Source organism: Pelophylax lessonae, assembly GCF_965119305.1.
Source record: "Pelophylax lessonae genome assembly, chromosome: 1".
In the NCBI taxonomy this organism is placed as follows: domain Eukaryota; kingdom Metazoa; phylum Chordata; class Amphibia; order Anura; family Ranidae; genus Pelophylax; species Pelophylax lessonae.
Window position 1 is genome coordinate 350968615 of NC_138768.1, and position 20669 is coordinate 350989283.

A 20669-nucleotide genomic window follows, 5' to 3' on the forward strand; every position below is an offset into this window, starting at 1 on the left:
TTTCTTTGTATGTATGGATTGTAGGGGTGGTTACGGACATGTGGTGAAAATTTCATGTCAATAGCACCTTTAGAAATATATTCACCTAGAAAAATGGTGACATGTTCAATACTTATTTTACCTGCTGTAATATAATACACAGAGAATTCTGTGCAGCAACCCCTAACATCCAGGGACAGATCAGCATTGATGTATATGACTACACAATGGCTAGCACTTCTTCCTTGCAGCTCTGGGGTCTTTGATTTGAATCCCGGCTAGTACACTACCTGCCTGGAGTTTGCATGTGCTCCCTGTGCTTGTGTGGGTTTCCTCCCACACTATGAAGACATGCTGGTAGGTTAATTGGCTTGTATCTAAATTGGTCCAAGAAAGCCTGAGTTTCCATATGTGCAAATTGGATGTGGGTTTCCCCGTATACAATTTGCATGATATGCGAGTGTGACCGGCTCTCAATGGAGCCAGTTCACAAAGGTCTGAGGTGGCTGCAAAGTGGTTTGCAAAAGGGTCCTGTGCGTGTTTGGGTCCAGTTCAGGTGCAAATTCAGGCAAAAATTCGGACCTAATCGCACTTGAACCGGTGACATGCACCAGACACCAGGCACGAACCCGAGGCCACACATATGTGAACCTGGCCTAAGTGTGGGTGTTTATGTATGCATATAAGTTAGGGACCGCAGACTGTAAGCTCCTCAGAGGGCAGGGACTGATGTGAATGTGCAATATGCAATACGTAAATTGTTGGCACTACACAAAATGCCTGTAATACTAGTACACTGCATTACAATAAATACAGCCCTTGTAGTCTGTGCTCTGTACATAGATGTATATCTAACATGACAGTGAGTCCTTATATTATCCTAATAAAAACTTCCATTTGGTTTTCATTTACTCTCAGGTATTAGGGAGGTAGGGACATTCAATACACTGGATCTAGTCAGACAAATACACAGTCATCACATCATTTATGGATTTTATTTTATTTAGCATAAAGCACCCTCCAACTGCTGTAATGAGGGTACATACCTGAAACACAGAAAAAAACAGCCAGCAGGATAATATTGTACCATGCTTTTAATGCAACAAGGTCCCCCCATGTTTTTGATAAATCCCACATACTTTTTCAATTTCATTCCAGCCACAGTAAGTAGTACATAAGCCAGGCAATCCTGTAAACCAGGGCTTGGGTCTAACAGATAAGCGTGGCTAATTAGGACCAATTTGATTAATCTATCAGTGTTACTGGCAAGAAAGCAGCCTAGTGTACTGCAGCAGACCAGGTCTGAGGAGAGGTTCGAGCACCCACACTTTCTCACACTGCAGGGGTTCAAACAAGCCCTCCATTTTTGATGAGCATATTTAAGTAAAAACAGAAACTTACTTTAAACTGTAAATAATGCACTGGTGGTGGAGTGATAACACTGTTGAATGGTGCAAATCTGTGTTCATACCGAACTTGTTCACTGTCCAGCTCAAATTTGGGTTTTCTCACTTTGCCATCCATGTCAAAGGCAATCATTGTCTAAATAGCAAATGGAAATATCAGACAATTATGAAATCAGACAATTCGGAAATCACATTTTAGATCAGATGCTATCCTTATTTTTGTTAGAAATATGAACATTTTTTTTAATTTTTCATCATTGCTGATTGTAACCAATTTGTAAAAGTTTGCCTATTTACTGAACAGTGGTGCAGTAATGTAAAATCAGCCATCATGGCTCCCCCCACCCAACCTTAAAGCGTTCATCTGTAGTCAGCAGAAAGGGTTGATTACCTGCCATCTAAACTAAAACACTCAAAATTAGAATCATATAAGATAAGTTTCAGTCAGAAACCGGAAAGTGTAACTCCACTTTTGCTAAGGAAACAACAATCCCCCCCTCTAGATGATCAATGTAGATTGCAAAATTTTAACAAACTTTGTTGCAGATTCCTACCCATTTCCTCCCTGAAGAAAAAGCGGTTTGTGGTGTGCAAAGTGAATCAGAAATTGAGTAACTTTTTCATTATTAATCATCTGATGTATTCCGTGTTCTAAAGAAGAAAGTTGCAGGGTCTGCATCCCTTTAGATTTGATCCTTCCTTTGAGAGTATCTCACCAAAAATTACATTTTTGTCGCAGAAGATACCTAAAATCGGACTTGTATCTTAGTGCAGACGTCTGGGAAAATCAATGAGCCAATCACACAAGCAGGACATTACATTTTCTGGGGGCGTTTTGGACACCAACTGTATACAGAAGGCATCCAGATTGCCATATTACATTGTATTTTACAGAAATTTACAGTGCTGAAGATTGAATAGGAAAGTTCCTTTTAATAGCACTAAATAACAATATTGCTTGTGTAGCATTTGTATATGCTATTTTTTTCTCATAAGAAGTGGAGTTACCCTTTAACCCTTTCGATGTGGGGGGGGGGGGGGGGGTTTACACACTGTGTGTATATCTGACAACCAGACTCCTGCCTGTCAGGTGGATGCATTCCCATGGCTGCGCTGCTGCCCGGTTGTTTCCACACACCTCTGGTAACGTGACCCCCCCACCACCACCACCACATAATCCTGGGCTTTGCTTGCCTTTCTGGGGGCCTGGGATCGGCATAGTGGGTGCTGCTGGATTGGGGGGGGGGGGGGGGTAAACATACACTATCAAAAGTGTTTTTCAGTGCCATAGCTTTCATTTATTTTCAAAATTGCTGCATTTGTAAATTGTAAAAGCCAGAAGTGGTAAAAAAGAGCACCTAAGTTTAACCAACCATTTTTTTGCGTATTAATTCTCTATGTCCTGTGTAACTTTCAATTGATGACCAGTAGGGGCTTTTAAAGCGTCGCCAATGGAAAATATAGGGTACTGAAGCTTGTTTCCATTCCATGGGCGCATAGAAATGTAAGGTTTGACATTTTGGGTATCTATTAACTTGGTGCAACCTCATCTTTTAGATTTTGGGTAACTGATTACTTTTAGGTACGCTAAAATAAAAACTTTAGTGTATTTTTTACTGAAATGATGTGTTTCCTAGACCTCTGCATAACATAAAAAAATTGGAACTACCACTATTATATTCTCTAAGGTGTCTGCTTTCAGAAAATATATAACTTTTTTGAGGTTTTATGTAATCATCAGGGCTGAAAAATGTTACCCATGTGTGCAAAAAAAAAAAGAAAACTGCTCTGGCAGTCAAAGGGTAAATCTTCAGATCCAGCCAAAAATTATGCAACTGCATAACCACCCATTAAATATGTAGAAATATATTGTACCAAAGTTTTTTGTGATTTCTGTAGGCAAAGAATCTTCAGGAGAGCCAGAAAGACAGGTATGAACATTGTTACTATTTGTACCTCTAAGCACACAGCTTCTGTGCACAGCACCATCTAGTGGTTAAAGGGGAAATTCACAGCCCACTTTTATTAAAAGTGATACATATGAAGCCAGGTTTCATTATTTTTGAATACGTTGTATAAAAGATACAAACCATGGTGTAAGGGGATAGTTTAGACCTAAATAGAGCTTCCTGGAATTGTTCATTAAGTGGTAAAGTCTCTTTAAAACCGATTAACGATATGGGAAATCTGAGATTCTCCTGATCACAATCCCACCGGACCTAATGTCGCAGCTTAAAAAAAAACTTCCCATTCACTTGGCAGGCGCATACGTTGCCCTACCTGGGTACACGTCTCACCTGACCTTAAACGGTTATACTCTGCAAACTATGGTACACTTACAGGCGGTGGAGAGCGATCTACACACCTGGCATGCAACCACCTTCACGTAGTTAGGACATATCAATACTCTTACAGTGACAGTTTTGCTGAAAGTTTTGTCCCTACTCCCTACGAGCCCCATACACTTACCATCCACGCTTTTTTTGATGACTGTGTCAGCTGTTTACAACCTTCATTTGGCAGGGGAAACCCAGAGCCTAGAATTATCCCCCCCCCCCCCCACTTTACCTTCAGCGCCAGTAGGTGGCTTCCCCTAGTTCCTGCCTGGTGAAGATTTCTTCTTTTTCAAAACCTGGAGTGTGAATGCTTGAAATTGGCCCCCATGGGACACCTCCTATCTCTTGACAGGCTATGACGCTCCTATAGTGGATTCTCCATGGACACCTGGCGACATAGGCAGCTGAATGACTTTCTACAGAAAAGAGTGCCTAAATTACGCCCACATGATTCATTAACACCATTTGAATCCATCTACAGGACCCCTGGGCACCTCAAGCATCTCCTTTCACAAATGTATAAATACCTTCTAGCTACCCATATCCAGATGACCCCCTACTTTATTGGAGAATAGGAACAGGAGCAGGGACTATCTCATGTGTCCTCAATTAGCTCTAAGACCCAAGAATCATGCTATAAATTTCCATCCGGATGGTAAAAAACACCTTCACCATTAGCTAGGATTTTCCCAGATACTGCCTGTAATTGTTGGAGGCGTTGTGCCCAGGATGGTACCTTTATGCACTTGTGTTGGCACTGCCCCAGGATTCAGAAATTTTGGACGGACATCTTGCCCTGGATCCAAAAAAACGACACCTAAACCAATACAATTTACCCCTCTCCACTACCTGTTTCACGCTACCCCCTCCTCAAGTGACTTGATTACACCATACCAAAACACCTACTTGACAATACCTGTCCAGCATGGCATTTAGTTGCATATCACCTGACAATATATGGCCTTCCGGTCCTCTGATTATTTTTCATATTATCTCTATCGTCTTATTTGTCTTTAGAGCGATTTCAACCCCGTGATCAGTCTTTTTTTTTTTCGCATTATAAGTTCTGTCATACTCTATTTCTCTTTTCTTTTGTGCCCAGAACTCCATTTTCATGCTTTGCTACTGGGCAATACTAAATTTGTAGCCTGTTATTTGTATTGTATTATGATGTACATCAATTGCCCTATCGGTACCTACTAGTCTTGCGCAGGGACATCGTTCTTGCAGGACTAATGAGATCCCAAACAGTAATTTCTTATGCCTCTTTCTACTGTTGATTGCTGGTAAATTGCCGATTAGATTCATGGACACAAATGTTCTGTCTTTGCTTACTGTAAGCTTTTTTCTTTTTCTTGTATTGAAAATTCTTACTTCAATAAAAAGATAAAAAAAAAAGACTGCCCCCTTACCGTGAATAGATAAAAACAGAGAGTCTCTTTAAAGCTAGGTTCACACTGCTGCAATCGATTTTCAACGTGATTATCTAATGTACCTTGGACTAAGATTTGTGTGTAGTTTAATAAAAAATGGAATTACACTGTGTGGGCCCCTCTTGCCATCCTTTTCACATGTGAGAGACATATCAGCTTCTGTATCATGATATTGCACTGGAGGAGCGATGGAAAGTGAAGAAGTACAGAGCCTACATGTAAAAAAGATACCTGAAATCTAAGCATGTACAGTATCTCACAAAAGTGAGTACACCCCTCACATTTTTGTAAATATTTTATTCTATCTTTTCATGTGACAACACTGAAGAAATGACACTTTGCTACAATGTAAAGTAGTGAGTGTACAGCTTGTATAACAGTGTAAATTTGCTGTCCCCTCAAAATAACTCAACACACAGCCATTAATGTCTAAACTGCTGCCAACAAAAGTGAGTACACCTCTAAGTGAAAATGTCAAAAATTGGGTCCAAAGTGTCAATATTTTGTGTGGCCACCATTATTTTCCAGCACTGCCTTAACCCTCCTGGGCATGGAGTTCACCAGAGCTTCACAGGTTGCCACTGGAGTCCTCTTTCCCTCCTCCCTGATGACATCACAGAGCTATTGGATGTTAGAGACCTTACGCTCCTCCACCTTCCGTTTGAGGATGCCCCACAGATGCTCAATAGGGTTTAGGTCTGGAGACATGCTTGGCCAGTCCATAACCTTTACCCTCAGCTTCTTTAGCAAGGCAGTGGTCATCTTGGAGTGTGTTTGGGGTTGTTTATCATGTTGGAATACTGCCCTGCGGCCCAGTCTCTAGGGGAGGGGATTGTGCTCTGCTTCAGTAGGTCAGAGTACATGTTGACATTCATGGGTCCCTCAATGAACTGTAGCTCCCCAGTGTCGGCAGCACTCATGCAGCCCCAGACCATGACACTCCCACCACCATGCTTGACTGTAGACAAGACAAACTTGTCTTTGTACTCCTCACCTGGTTGCCGCGACACACGCCTGACACCATCTGAACTAAATAAATTTATCTTGGTCTCATCAGACCACAGGACATGGTTCCAGTAATCCATGTCCTTAGTCTGCTTGTCTTCAGCAAACTGTTTGCGGGCTTTCTTGTGCATCATCTTTAGAAGAGGCTTCCTTCTGGGATGACAGCTATGCAGTCCAATTTGATGCAGTGTGCAGCGTATGGTCTGAGCACTGACAGGGTGACCCCCACCCCTTCAACCTCTGCAGCAATGCTGGCAGCTCTTATACGTCCTTTTCCCAAAGACAACCTCTGGATACGACGCTGAGCAAGTGTACTCAACTTCTTTAGTCGACCATGGTGAGGCCTGTTCTAAGTGGAAGCCTGTCCAGTTAAACCGCTGTATGGTCTTGGCCATCGTGCTGCAGCTTAGTTTCAGGGTCTTGGCAATCTTCTTATAGCTTGGCCAGTGATGGTGAACCTTGGCACCCCAGATGTTTTGGAACTACATTTCCCATGATGCTCAACTACACTGCAGAGTGCATGAGCATCATGGGAAATGTAGTTCCAAAACATCTGGGGTGCCAAGGTTCGCCATCACTGGCCTAGGCCATCTTTATGTAGAGCAACAATTCTTTTTTTCAGATCCTCAGAGAGTGCTTTGCCATGAAGTGCAATGTTGAACTTCCAGTGACCAGTATGAAAGAGAGAGCTATCACACCAAATTTAACACACCTGCTCCCTATTCACACCTGAGACCCTGTAACACTAAGAGTCACATGACACCAGGGAGGGAAAATGGCTAATTGGGTCCAATTTGGAAATTTTCACTTAGGGGTGTTCTCACTTTTGTTGCCAGCAGTTTAGACATGGCTGTGTGTTGAGTTTGTTTGAGGGGAAAGCAAATTTACACTGCTATACAAGCTGTACACTCTCTACTTTGCATTGTAGCAAAGTGTAATTTCTTCAGTGTTGTCACATGAAAAGATATAATAAAATATTTACAAAATAGTGAGGGGTGTACTCACTTTTGTGAGATACTGTATGCCTCTTGATGCTTTGCATAAGAGTGCACAGTTGTCGCTGAGTGTGGGAACAGGGGACAGGGGCATGGCACTCTGATTTCTGCACGAATTATAGAGAAGGGACTGCACAAGAGCACAAATATTTTAAAGCCTGCGTTTTTTATAATTACTGGAATTTTGGAGGAGATTGCATTGGACACTGATCACAAGTGGATTTGCAAGTTAAGCGGTTATTTGTTAATATATTTTGTTTATTTCAATAGGCAGCGGTGGGAGTTTTAAAAATGAACAGAAAAATACTTGCTGATCCTGATAGAAAATCCAGTGTTCTTGTACTGTCCTATGCATAGAACTAAAATCTCAAAAATGTTATCAGCTTCCCCAACTATCTTCTGTTAACTACAAAACATCTCCACCAGCCCCTATATAATGAAGATGAGCAGAGATAGAGATGTTTAGAGTCCAAACCAGGAGGGAAGCTTTTTTTTTTTAAATTTTAGATATGTTTTTAAGTACCAACTTGCCCTATCATTCTTATAAGAAAAATAAATAAATAAAAATATATACAAGAGGCTTTATATGGTCCTTAAAGTTTAAATGAACAAGACAGATTTTACATTTTCCTAGTAGTCATATATTGTTATATACAGTATGCGTGATGTACATTGCTTCTAGGCAATCTTTAAAAAAGTGAAAAGAACACTGAAAACCAAGCTATTGGCAACTTATTTAAGATGCAACATACAGCAATTAACCACTTGCCGACCGCCGCAAGTATATATACTGCGGCGGTCAGCCCCGTGCAGGCAAAGTGACGTACCGGTAGGTCACTAGCCTGTGAGCCAATGGGGGGTAAGCGTGCGCCACCGGAGGCGCGCTCCCACCCCCGTTTGTTCACGGACACCTCCACGCGAGTGACCGGCGGACCCGATGTCCGCCGGTCACTCGCAATCGTCACTTACGGAGGGAGAAAGGCAGGCGGCTAATGTAAACAAAGCCGCCTGTCATTCTCCCCTGTGTAACAGCACAGATCATACGGTCCTGCTATGTAGGATCATAGATCTCTGCTGTTACACACACAGCCACATCCCTGCACAGTTAGAAACACGCCCCTAGGGACACACTTAACCCCTCCCTCTCCAATAAAGTTAACCCCTTCCCTGCCAGTGTCATTTTTACAGTAACAGTGCATATGTATAGCACGGATTACTGTAGTAATGTCACTGGTACCCCCAAAAGTTTCAAAAATGTCAGTCAAGGGTCCAAACTGTCCACCGCAATGTCGCAGTCCCGCAAAAAAAAAAAAAAAAAAAAAAAATCGCAGATAGCCGCCATTCATCGTTAAAAAAAATACAACAAAAATGACAAAATCTTTCCCTTAGTTAGTAAACGCAATAACTTTTGCACAAACCAATCAAAATACGCTTATTGCGATTTTTTTTACCAAACATATGTAGCAGAAAACAAATTGGCCAAAAATGTTAAAAAATTTTGATTTTTACATTTTTTGGGGGGAATTTCATATAAAAAAAATGTGAAAAATATTTTTCAAAATTTACGCTCTTTTTTTGTTTATAGCGCATGATCAAAAAAAAAAAAAATCGCACAGGTGATCAAATACCACCAAAAGAAAGCTCGGTTTGTGGGAAAAGGACATCAAATTAGTTTGGGTACAGCGTCGCACAACCGCGCAATTGTCCGTTAAAGTCACGCAGTGCCGAATCGCAAAATAGGACCTGGTCAGGAAGGGGGTAAAATCTTCCGGGGATTAAGTGGTTAAATACAGAAAATTATACCAGCATTCATAGTTCTATTCAAGACAGTAAGTTTAAAGTCTACATTTACCTTGTACATCCCTGCACACATATTCTGGTAGGCTTGGCTTAGCGTTATCTCTCTGCTCAGAGGCCGAACTGCAAAACAAGTACCATAAAAAATACACTACTACTTGTGAATCAGGATCTTAGGAACAGCGTTTAACAAGATAAATGTCCTATTGATTTTATGTTTAATCTCAATTTTATTAAGTTTTGTAGAAGTGTCTATGATGGACCAGAGGTGCAAACATTACCATAACAGGAAAACAGACCCGTACATAGACCAACTTTACAGTGAGAGGAGTAAAAAACTTAACAACTTGTTTACCAAAGAGAAGGAAAGCGCAAAATATCCTAAAAGTTAACCAAATACATACTTGGTATTGTAATAAAAGTAAAAATGAACATAGACAATAGGTTCCCATTTATAATATGGAGGAGGTAACGTACATGGATGTCCATTTGGAAAACCACCTTTATGTCCAGGTGAGCCCGAAAACGGGATAACATAAGGAACAAAAAAAGAGTATTGAAAGGGGAAAGAAAGAAAGGGAAAGAGAGAAAGTAAAAAAATGGGGGGCCAGGGTTGGAGGTGAAGGGAGGAGAGGACATGGTCGCTAAACTTCTATAAGAAGGCACGTGAACCTAATGCGATGTCCTATTGATTTTAGAATGCATTGTTATTTTAAAAAATACACTATTATGTAAAAAAAAAAAAAAAGCAAAGATGAGTACAATTAAAGAACAATTGTACATTTATACTGAATTCCTCTAACCTACCATCCCTTAAAAAAAAAAAAAAAAAAAAAAAAAAAAACAGTACTGGCATCCCCCTCTCCAACCATACGTTGCACATATGGACCACCTGTCAGAGCCACATCCTGTGTAATGTTTTCTTCTCCTTGGGCAAACATCCTTTTAGGACCTCCTATTCATGCATGGGACCATCCTTGAAGGTGGAGCCACTATCCAGGGCTACCCCAAAGAGGATTTTTACCCAACAAGAACAAGGGTACAGGGGTATGAAGTTAGGTAAAGGGTATTATTGCGGTTATCTTGGGAGGATGAATTAGAGGCCTTTAATATAGTGAAGTTGTCCTTTCAGAGATTTGGTTTTGCCCCTCTCTGCGCACTGACATAAATCCCAGAATGTTATAAACTACTGTATGTAACTCAGCTCAAAGGCTCCATTCACACCTGGGCGTTTTCAGCCCCAAAAACGCTCAAAAGAAACGCTTCCAAAACGCCCAACAAGTAAAACCCCATTCATTTAAATGGCCCCTGTTCACATCTGAGCGTTTTGCAAAACGCCTGTAGCTGAAAAAAGTACATGAGCTTCTTTTTGGGCTGATTACCAGCGTTTTTGATAGATGTCAATGAAAAACGCCTGAAAAAATCGCGGTAAAATCGCGGTAAAAAATCGCGGTAAAAAACGCTACGCTCAAGTGTGAATGCAGCCAAAGAATAACCATTTGTATACAATACTTCTTTCACAATTTCGGTTGTTTATTTAGGTCATTAAACCTAAAAACACTAGCCCTAACTGGTTCTACATATGAAACAGCTGCTTACATTACTCAAAACTAAGAAGTATTGTAACTGGTAATATCTTCTGGTAGCAAAAGGTGAATATGCAAATGCAAAATTCACCAAGAAAGATGTACTGTGAATCAGGAGCTTTCCAAATAACGACAGATATTTTTCTTCGATCTCTGATGCAATACCATCTTTGGTATCTAAAAGTAAAAAGTAGTAAATTTGGGTCAAACCCTTATGCCTGGTACTCATGATCAGAATACTGCCTGAATAATCGTCTGCTTTTTTTTTTGCATGCTAGTCTCTTATAGAAAATTTAGGAGGTTACTAAAGTTACGAACCTTCTCGTACGACAAAATACAACTTTGGAAGTGATGTAAGGTATTGTATTGTATTGAATTATTTCGTTTCCGAGCATGTGTGGTCTTGGTCTTCTGTTTTTTTTTTTTGGAGGACTACTGTACTGATTATCTTATGGACCGCCCCACGTACATTTACTGTGGCAGGGTGGCCCTTAAGCGCAAAATCACATATCTGTACATGATTCTCGTCGGCTCTGGGACCATCACGGCCGCAGGGACCCGCCGATTGTTCGTAGGAGAGACAGTGGTCTGTCTATGTAAACAAGGCAGGCCGCCGTCTGGTCCCCAAAAGTGTCACTTATGTACATTGCAATGTCACAGTCCCGCAAAAAATGAATAAAAAATAAAATAAAATAATCGCTGCCATTACTAGTAATAACAATCACATGTTTTTTTTAAAAAAGTCCCTAAATCTATCCCATTGTTGCAGACATAATAACTTGTGTAAACCAATCAATATACCTTTTTTGGGCTTTTTTTTTTTTTTTTTAACCAAAAATATGTAGCAGAATACAAATTGGCCTAAAATAATATTTAGATTTTTAAAAAAATTTTTATTGGATACGTTTTATAGCAGAAAGTAAAAAAATACTGTTTTTTTTTCTTTTTCAAAATTGTCAGGCTTTTTTGTTTATAGCGCAAAAAATAAAAACCGCAGAGGTGATCGAATACCACTAAAAGAAAGCTCTATTTGGGGGGGAGATGGGATTTTTGACTTACTGTAAAATCCATTTCTCTGATGTTCATTGACTGACACAGCTCCTGTCATTTTTGACCATAGGGTTATGCTGCCCCCTACAGGAGTAGGACACTAGGCAGAAAAAAATTCTGGCTACACCCATGGGCAGTCCCAGGGTGTATACTCCCTCTCCCTGCTATAGTCACTCAGTTTTGTTACAAGCAGTGTCAGGAGAATTATAACTCCATAGAGGGGTGGATGCTGTATCCATCAATGAACATCAGAGAAATGGATTTCACGGTAATTCAAAAATCCCATTTTCTCTTTTGTTCATTAACAGAAACAGCTCCTGTCATTCTTGACCATTGGGACGTCCCAAAGCAGTGTTAAACATGAGGGGTGTGAAACCGCAAATAAAATTCCAAGGCTAAACATTCGCCAACTAGGCAACAGGGGCTCAACCAAAACTGGAGCCCTCCTAAAAAAATCAATACACCCTCAAAGAGGATCAGGTCCTCTTAAACAGCAGCCTGCAAAACCATGTGGCCAAAAGGAAGCATCCGCAGATGCCAACCCATCCATTTTATAAAATTTGGTAAGAGTGTGCACCGAAGACCAGGTGGCCGCCTTGCAAACCTGGGTCACTGACACTTGATAACAGAAGGCCCAGGAGGAACTAAGTGCCCTAGTAGAGTGCGCCTTGACAGATCTGATCTGATCTTATCTGATCATGTGTACAAGGCTTTACCTTCCACATTGCACACTATTCCTGCATTGAAATAGCCTACTCTGATTTCATTGCACCTTGTGAGCTTCTCATTGGGGTTGATTTACTAAAGGCAAATCCACGGTGCACTCCAAGTGCACTTGGAAGTGCAGTCGCTGTAGATCTGATCTGAGGTGAATGTCTGAAATAAGGGGAAGATCTGCTGATTTCTATCATCCAATCATGTGCAAGCAAAAATTTAAATAAGAGGATCAATGTGCTACCCAGAGGGGTTTGATAGGAGTAAATCAATTCCAAAAAATCAAAAAAATAAAAAATGTGAAAAATAAAAAATATATAGAAAAAGCTGCCAATCTAAATCGGTGTCCCCACCGTGAATTGATACGTGTATGGTGTAGAAAATCGGCGCTAATTCAAATCATAAATAAATGTGCACTCTGTGACAATAACAATGTCCACCACTGTGGATAGTGCTCTATGTGATTAAACCTGATGCAAAAAATTCAAAATTCAAGTCCTTGATTTTATACGATCTTCCTGTTACTGTCGAAATGAATTCCTCTTTCTTTCTTTTATTATCAATTGTATGTCTACAAGCATAACAGGCTTTACAAGGATAAAAACCTTTTCCTTGAAACCAACTTAAAAAATTATTTTTGGGTTCTTCAATAATGTTTTTGGCTACCCTGTCTCTTAATGTAGGAGCCCGCCTATACACAAATTTAGGTTGCTCTGACAAAAAGGTAGCAATAGTACGATCAGCTGTTAATATATTCCAATATTTCCTTATTATGGCTTCGATTTTTTTATGTTGGATATTATAATCTAGAATTATCAGCGGATTTTGGGAATACGAATGTTGTTCACTTCCTTCTTCTCTATTTCTCAACAGGTTTTGTCTTTCAAGCTTCCCAACTTCATCAATTTTTTCTGAAATTTGGGTCTTATTGTACCCCTTCTCTCTGAATCTTGATCCTATTATTTTTGCCTGTTCTTCATAATCACTTTGTTTAGTACAGTTTCTTCTTATTCTTGTTAATTGGCCTTTCGGTATATTAATTAGCCACGATTTATGATGACAACTATTAATGGGCAAATAGCTGTTTCGATCCACAGGCTTGAAATACGTCTTAGTTTGTAGACACCCATCTTCAAACCAGATTTCTAGATCCAAAAAGGCAATTTTCTCTTCTGATATCTCCCATGACAGATTGATATTTTTATCATTATCTGCCAATGTGTCTTTAAATCTCATTAGACTTTCACGGCTCCCAGACCAGATGATGATCACGTCATCAATGAAGCGTTTGTAGAAAACTAGTTCTTCTGGTCTATTTTCATAGATGGCTACCTCCTCCCATCGAGCCATATACAAGTTGGCCACACTGGGTGCAAATTTCGCGCCCATTGCAACACCCCGTAGCTGTTTATAGTAGTTGGTTGGTTGATTGATTCCATAGCAACCGCTATGCTATATAAACCGGCAGCGAGTCACGCATGCTCACATCCCTTGATAAAGTCACGTGGGTAGTGACGCAACGCGCGTCGGGAAGAGCCGGGTGACGTCACCTCCGTGTTTACGGCCGTAACCGGAGGTTCTACAGTGTATTGCTTTTGCTCGCTTGTTGCTATTTGATTGCGGAACGGCTTGGAGTGAGCATATTGTGCAGCTGAAGATCGTTACTGCATTGGGAGATCGATGTACTGTGAACATCAGTGATTACATGCCCGCAAGAGAGGAGAGATGTCGGAAGCCCATTTCAAAGGAAAGCAATCGGCTTGTTTGGATTACACACATGTGCAGATAGTGTGTGTGGGAGGTAAGCGGCCACTACACACCTGTTTGTTGGAGATTGGATCGATATCCAGATTATTGATGTTATATTTTACGATTGGTTGATCCTTTGAAGATTTATTTCATTCATCTTTGATTGTATATTGGACACTGTGGGATTTTCTCAGATACTTATATTTGTATACACAACTTTTTATATGAATTGTTTTATGAAAATTTTTTAAGAATTTTTTCATCACATATCAGTCATCAACGATTACATTGATCATCGCCCTTTTTCTTCGATTGCATTGATTTTGTGATTGCATTATATATATATATATATATATATATATATATATACAGTGGGTACGGAAAGTATTCAGACCCCCTTACATTTTTCACTCTTTGTTATATTGCAGCCATTTGCTAAAATCATTTAAGTTCATTCTTCTTCCTCATGAATGTACACATAGTACCCCATACTGACAGAAAAACACAGAATTGTTGACATTGTTGCAGATTTATTAAAAAAGAAAAATTGAAATATCACATGGTCCTAAGTATTCAGACCCTTTGCTGTGACACTCATATATTTAACTCAGGTGCTTTCCATTTCTTCTGATCATCCTTGAGATGGTTCTACACCTTCATTTGAGTCCAGCTGTGTTTGATTATACTGATTGGACTTGATTAGGAAAGCCACACACCTGTCTATATAAGACCTTCCAGATCACAATGCATGTCAGAGCAAATGAGAATCATGAGTCAAAGGAACTGCCTGAAGAGCTCAGAGACAGAATTGTGGCAAGGCACAGATCTGGCCAAGGTTACAAAAAGATTTCTGCTGCACTTAAGGTTCCTAAGAGCACAGTGGCCTCCATAATCCTCAAATGGAAGACGTTTGGGACGACCAGAACCCTTCCTAGAGCTGGCCGTCCGGCCAAACTGAGCTATCGGGGGAGAAGAGCCTTGGTGAGAGAGGTAAAGAAGAACCCAAAGATCACTGTGGCTGAGCTCCAGAGATGCATTTAGGAGATGGGAGAAAGTTGTAGAAAGTCAACCATCACTGCAGCCCTCCACCAGTCGGGGCTTTATGGCAGAGTGGCCCGACGGAAGCCTCTCCTCAGTGTAAGACACATGAAAGCCCACATGGAGTTTGCTAAAAAAACACCTGAAGGACTCCAAGATGGTGAGAAATAAGATTCTCTGGTCTGATGAGACCAAAATAGAACTTTTTGGCCTTAATTCTAAGCGGTATGTGTGGAGAAAACCAGGCCATTGCTCATCACCTGTCCAATACAGTCCCAACAGTGAAGCATGGTGGTGGCGGCAGCATCATGCTGTGGGGGTGTTTTTCAGCTGCAGGGACAGGACGACTGGTTGCAATCGAGGGAAAGATGAATGCGGCCAAGTACAGGGATATCCTGGACAAAAACCTTCTCCAGAGTGCTCTGGACCTCAGACTGGGTAGAAGGTTTACCTTCCAACAAGACAATGACCCTAAGCACACAGCTAAAATAACAAAGGAGTGGCTTCACAACAACTCCGTGACTGTTCTTGAATGGCCCAGCCAGACCCCTGACTTAAACCCAATTGAGCATCTCTGGAGAGACCTAAAAATGGCTGTCCACCAACGTTTACCATCCAACCTGACAGAACTGGAGAGGATCTGCAAGGAGGAATGGCAGAGGATCCCCAAATCCAGGTGTGAAAGACTTGTTGCATCTTTCCCAAAAAGACTCCTGGCTGTATTAGATCAAAAGGGGGCTTCTACTAAATACTGAGCAAAGGGTCTGAATACTTAGGACCATATGATATTTCAGTTTTTCTTTTTTAATAAATCTGCAACAATGTCAACAATTCTGTGTTGTTCTGTCAGTATGGGGTGCTATGTGTACATTCATGAGGAAGAAGAATGAACTTAAATGATTTTAGCAAATGGCTGCAATATAACAAAGAGTGAAAAATTTAAGGGGGGTCTGAATACTTTCCGTACCCACTGTATATATATATTTCCTTGGGATTGACACACTATTTTTTTATTTGAGGACTTTATTTATGCACAGTCTTTTCAGAGTCATCCACTGAAGATCTTTTGTGTATAGGCTCGATTTTACAGTTTTATATTGAGGATTGATTTTACTTCGAATTTTTTGCATCAGGTTTAATCACATAGAGCACTATCCACAGTGGTGGACATCGTTATTGTCACAGAGTGTATCACATTTATTTATGATTTGAATTAGCACCGATTTTCTACACCATGCAAGCAAAAATGCTTTCTTTTATTTTCCTTGCATGTCCCCCTCAGATTTACAGCAACTGCCATTTCAAGTGCACTTGTAGTGTACAGTGGATTTGTCTTTAGTAAATAAACCCCATTGTGTGCATTAGGAGATGCAGCAAGTCAGACAGAGACAGTCTAATTTCCTGGCTGGAGGATGTCCAGCATCATCCAGCCTTTTCATTCATTTGATTTCAATTATTTTAAACATGGAGGCCGTACATCACATGTGAGCATTACCTTGGGCAGTCTGCAAGCAATGCAGCAACCCTGTCTAGGAATACTTACTCCTCCAGACATATCCACCAAGGCATTTTTATATTTGAAAAATTTCTCCCAAGAGCCAGTCTACTGCTTGCATCAGGGCTGAGGACTCTTCAGTAGAGTACTGCGGCAGGGTCCTGTGAGGTTTTCAAAAAGCCATGTACAGTACCCTGCCAATCTCTCCCATCAGCTTTGATCTGTCTGCATTGCATAGAGAAGCATAGGAAAGCAAAGAGATGCACAGAGACCCAGGGATGATGTCACTGGCTCTAAAATTAGGTATGTAATGAAAACAGAAAAAGAAATGCATTTAAAAATATTATTAGAATTTTGATGAGGAAAGATGTAGATAAGGCAAAATTTACATAGATTGTGAAATATTTGTGCAGTTTCTCAAAGCATGAATACAAATTATCAATTATCTGTGGTTTTCTTAAGTCTTGTGTAAATGCCAGTCTTAGTGGAACTTACAAAAGTGGCCTAGTTTAACCTGTGTCTCTGAAAACGCCTAAGACTGACCATAATCGGGGTGAATTTATTTCGGTTACAGGAAAGAAATCCGTCTTGATTTCCCCATCAACACAGTCTGTATTGACAGGGAAAATCATCCCGCTGAGCCATTGTGTTCTCCCAGAGAGAGTGGGGGAAGCCACCCCACCGGGAGAAGACAGTGGTTATTGCTAGCCTCCATAACAGCCGTTTGCAATAATCGCATGTAAATTCCAGCAGGCTGGTAGTACCCAAGTTGACTGATCGATCCTGCTGAACTGGCCAAGATTCGAACCGCCTATGGTCAGCTTTAGAGGAGTTCTGTTGAATAAGAGATGGTGCTTTGCTCACAAGTGAAGAACTGCAAAAAAGTAATTTTGTTGCAAGTTTAAAAAAAATAAATAAAAAATTACCTTTCTTTTTCTTCTTTGTCTTTTTACTGCTCCGCCCTTTCTGTTGCTCTTCCATTATGCGTTCTTCTGCCATTTGTGAGCTATCTGCCCTACTTAGTGTGGACATCAGCCATGCATATAGAAATTCAGAAAGATACCTGCAAAAGAAGGTTACTAAACATGTGATATTTACAAAACATGTCCAATCAGATTATTTACCCAATTCATAGCATATGTCAGGGCAAAAGTAAAAAAAAAAAAAAAGAAAAAAAAAAAAAAAAGATGATGATCACGCTGCAAGAATAGAGAAACCTGCTGATGTACCATTAACATAGTGTGTCCCAACCTTCCTATGTGACATGACAATACAGTACATCTTTTGCTCAGAATTCCAAAGCATGTGGTGTCAGCCGCCCTCCCCACTTAATTTCTGATGCAGTACAAAGAATAAATACCTCTTCTCATTCACCCACCAGCCTCCTCATTTCAATAACCACCCTTTGCGTATAAGCAGACAGCACAGGAAGTTAGCAGCTCATAAGATTTCTGGGAAAACCACTAGGAATGTTTTGCACTTTTCTGAACAGAAACAAAAATGTTCAGTTGTATAAAATCTTGAAGTCCATTAAAGAAAAAAAAAAAAAGATTTTAAACCTTTAGATTATACTGCCGCCTACAGGAAGATTAGATACTGGCAAAAAGAAAGAACTGTGGGCCAGTCTAGGATAACCCCCCCCCCCCTCCCCCTCGTACCAACAGAAAGATCATAAAACACAGAGGGGTGGGACCTCTGTCCCTCAGGGGACTCCAAGAAAAAGATTTTACGGCAAGAAGTTTTGACTTCCTTATAATTCAATATCTTGTAGTACACTACAGGATTACAAAGTATTCATAGACCCTGAGTTTTAGGCTCGTACCTTTAGGCGATTGGATTCTGGTAAGCTTTCTGGGCCATGCCTACCGCGTGCCTTGCCTATAAATCTTACCCACTCTTCAAGTCCTCTGTTTTATAGCAAGCAATGCAGCGTAATCAAGAAAAAGAAGGGAGGGTGGCCTGTGTCCTGTACTGTACTACTAAATATGGAATTTACAGGTAAGTCAAAATTTTTCTTATTGTATCCTAATCACACAGTACAGAACACAAGCAAAGTATTCATAGACCCTGAAGAAATGAATGAGAAGGGTATGCAACAAATAAGCAAACATAACTGTGCCAACAGGCCCAACAACAAAAGTCAAGAGACCCAATTTCAGAGTGCCGCTGCAGGAACTTTGCAACCAAAAGCTGCATCCATAGGATGGCTGGATGCCCACCTTGTAAAACTTTGAAAAGGCCTGAACAAAGGCCCAGGTGATGGCCTTACAAAGCTGATCTACAGAGGCTAGTGCCAGAAAGCCCAAAAAACTCCCAAATATCTGGTGGAATGAGCACGCAAGAGCATCAGAGGAGTTTTGCCCTTTGGAGTGTAAGCCCTTGTGAACAGTGTTCCTATCCATCGAGCGATGGTAGATTTTGAGGCAGGGTGTTCTTTGCGAGGTAAAAAAAGTAGACTAATGGGCTCCTACAACATCCAGACAATGAAGGAGATTTCCTTTTGATGCTTTGGAGCAGGGCATAAGAATGGTAAGGCTGTCTCCATCGAGGTGGAAGTGTGATACCACCTTGGGAAGAAAGTATAGCCTTGGACAGAAGACTATCTTATTGTGAAGAATGAGGACTGGTTCTCTACATGTTAGAGCTGTTAACTCAAGACACGTCTTAAAGACTTGATAACTATCAAAGAGGTCACTCTGCATGAGAGGTCATCTAGGAGAATATTCCTGATGGGTTCAAAGGGCGATTCCACAAGGCAGAGAGAGCCAAGTAAAAATCCGAAGGCAGCATAAGCACAGGGTACTGTAACAGGGGCCTGATGCGAGATACAGGCAGTCCCTGAGTTACAAACGGAGGGAGACAACAGAAGGAGAGAGGAAACCTACCCCAGGAAGTGAAATTCACTCCTGTAACAGTTATCATGGGAAAAATATGTTTTCACTGAAGCTTTATCACCAATTCTTGTTTCCACAATAATTGTCACAGGGCAGACCACAAAACAGACGTTACAGGGGTGTTAAACCGTTCCCATGCTATTAAAAAAAAAAAACATAACTTTTTGTTTGGGTGGGGTAAACCTAAAAAGTGTACCTGTTTTAAAATTACATACAAACTGAACTTAACCACTTGCCGACCGCCGCAGGCAAAGTGACGTAGGGCTACGTCACTAGCTTGTGAGGGTCTAGGGAGCGAGCGCGCGCCGCCGGAGGCGCGCTCCCGCTCCCGCGTGGTCACGGACCCCCCCGCGCGTGTGACCGGCGGACCCGATGTCCGCCGGCCACTCTGCGATCGGCGGGGGAGAGGGAGAAAGTCAGGCAGCTTGTGTAAACAAGCTGCCTGTCATTCTCCCCTCTGTATGAGAGATGATCATACGGATCTACTATGTATGATCACTCTGCATACAGCTGAAGCCACAGCCAATCACAGTAAGAATCACGCCCCTAGGGACACACACAGCCCCTCCCTCTCAAATAAAGTTAACCCCTTCACTACCAGTGTATTTTTACAGTAACAGTGCATATATATAGCACTGATTACTGTAGAAATGTCACTGGTAACCCCAAAAGTGTCAAAAATGTCAGTCAAGGGTCCGATCTGTCCGCCGCAATGTCGCAGTACCACAAAAAAAAAAAAAAAATCGCAGATCGCCGCCATTACGCGTTAAAAAATAAAACAACAAAAATGACAAAAATCTTTCCCTTAGTTAGTAAACGCAATAACTTTTGCGCAAACCAATCAAAATACGCTTTTTGCGATTTTTTTTTTACCAAACATAGGTAGCATAAAACAAATTGGCCGAAAATGTTAAAAAATTTAGATTTTTACATTTTTTTGGGGGGGAATTTCATATAAAAAAAAGTGAAAAATATTGCTATTTTTGCAAAATTTACGCTCTTTTTTTGTTTATAGTGCGTGATCAAAAAATCGCACAGGTGATCAAATACCGCCAAAAGAAAGCTCTGTTTGTGGGAAAAAAAGGACGCCAAATTCGTTTAGGTACAGCGTCGCACGACCGCGCAATTGTCCGTTAAATTCACGCAGTGCCGAATCGCAAAATACCCCCTGGTCGTTTAGCAGCCAAATCCT

The 20669-nt window shown here is 40.9% G+C and overlaps 1 protein-coding gene across 2 annotated transcripts in view; it reads right to left on the minus strand.

Annotated features, from left to right (window-relative positions):
- NAA35 (N-alpha-acetyltransferase 35, NatC auxiliary subunit) overlaps window positions 1-20669 on the minus strand; it is a 69352-nt gene that overhangs the window by 12574 nt on the left and 36109 nt on the right. For both annotated transcript variants that reach the window (XM_082261161.1, XM_082261162.1), the window contains exons 18-20: window positions 17510-17646; window positions 9007-9074; window positions 1381-1521 (exon numbers count right to left, since the gene is read on the minus strand). In XM_082261161.1, coding sequence (XP_082117287.1) covers window positions 1381-1521; window positions 9007-9074; window positions 17510-17646 — 346 coding nt within the window. The remainder of the gene's footprint in view (window positions 1-1380; window positions 1522-9006; window positions 9075-17509; window positions 17647-20669) is intronic.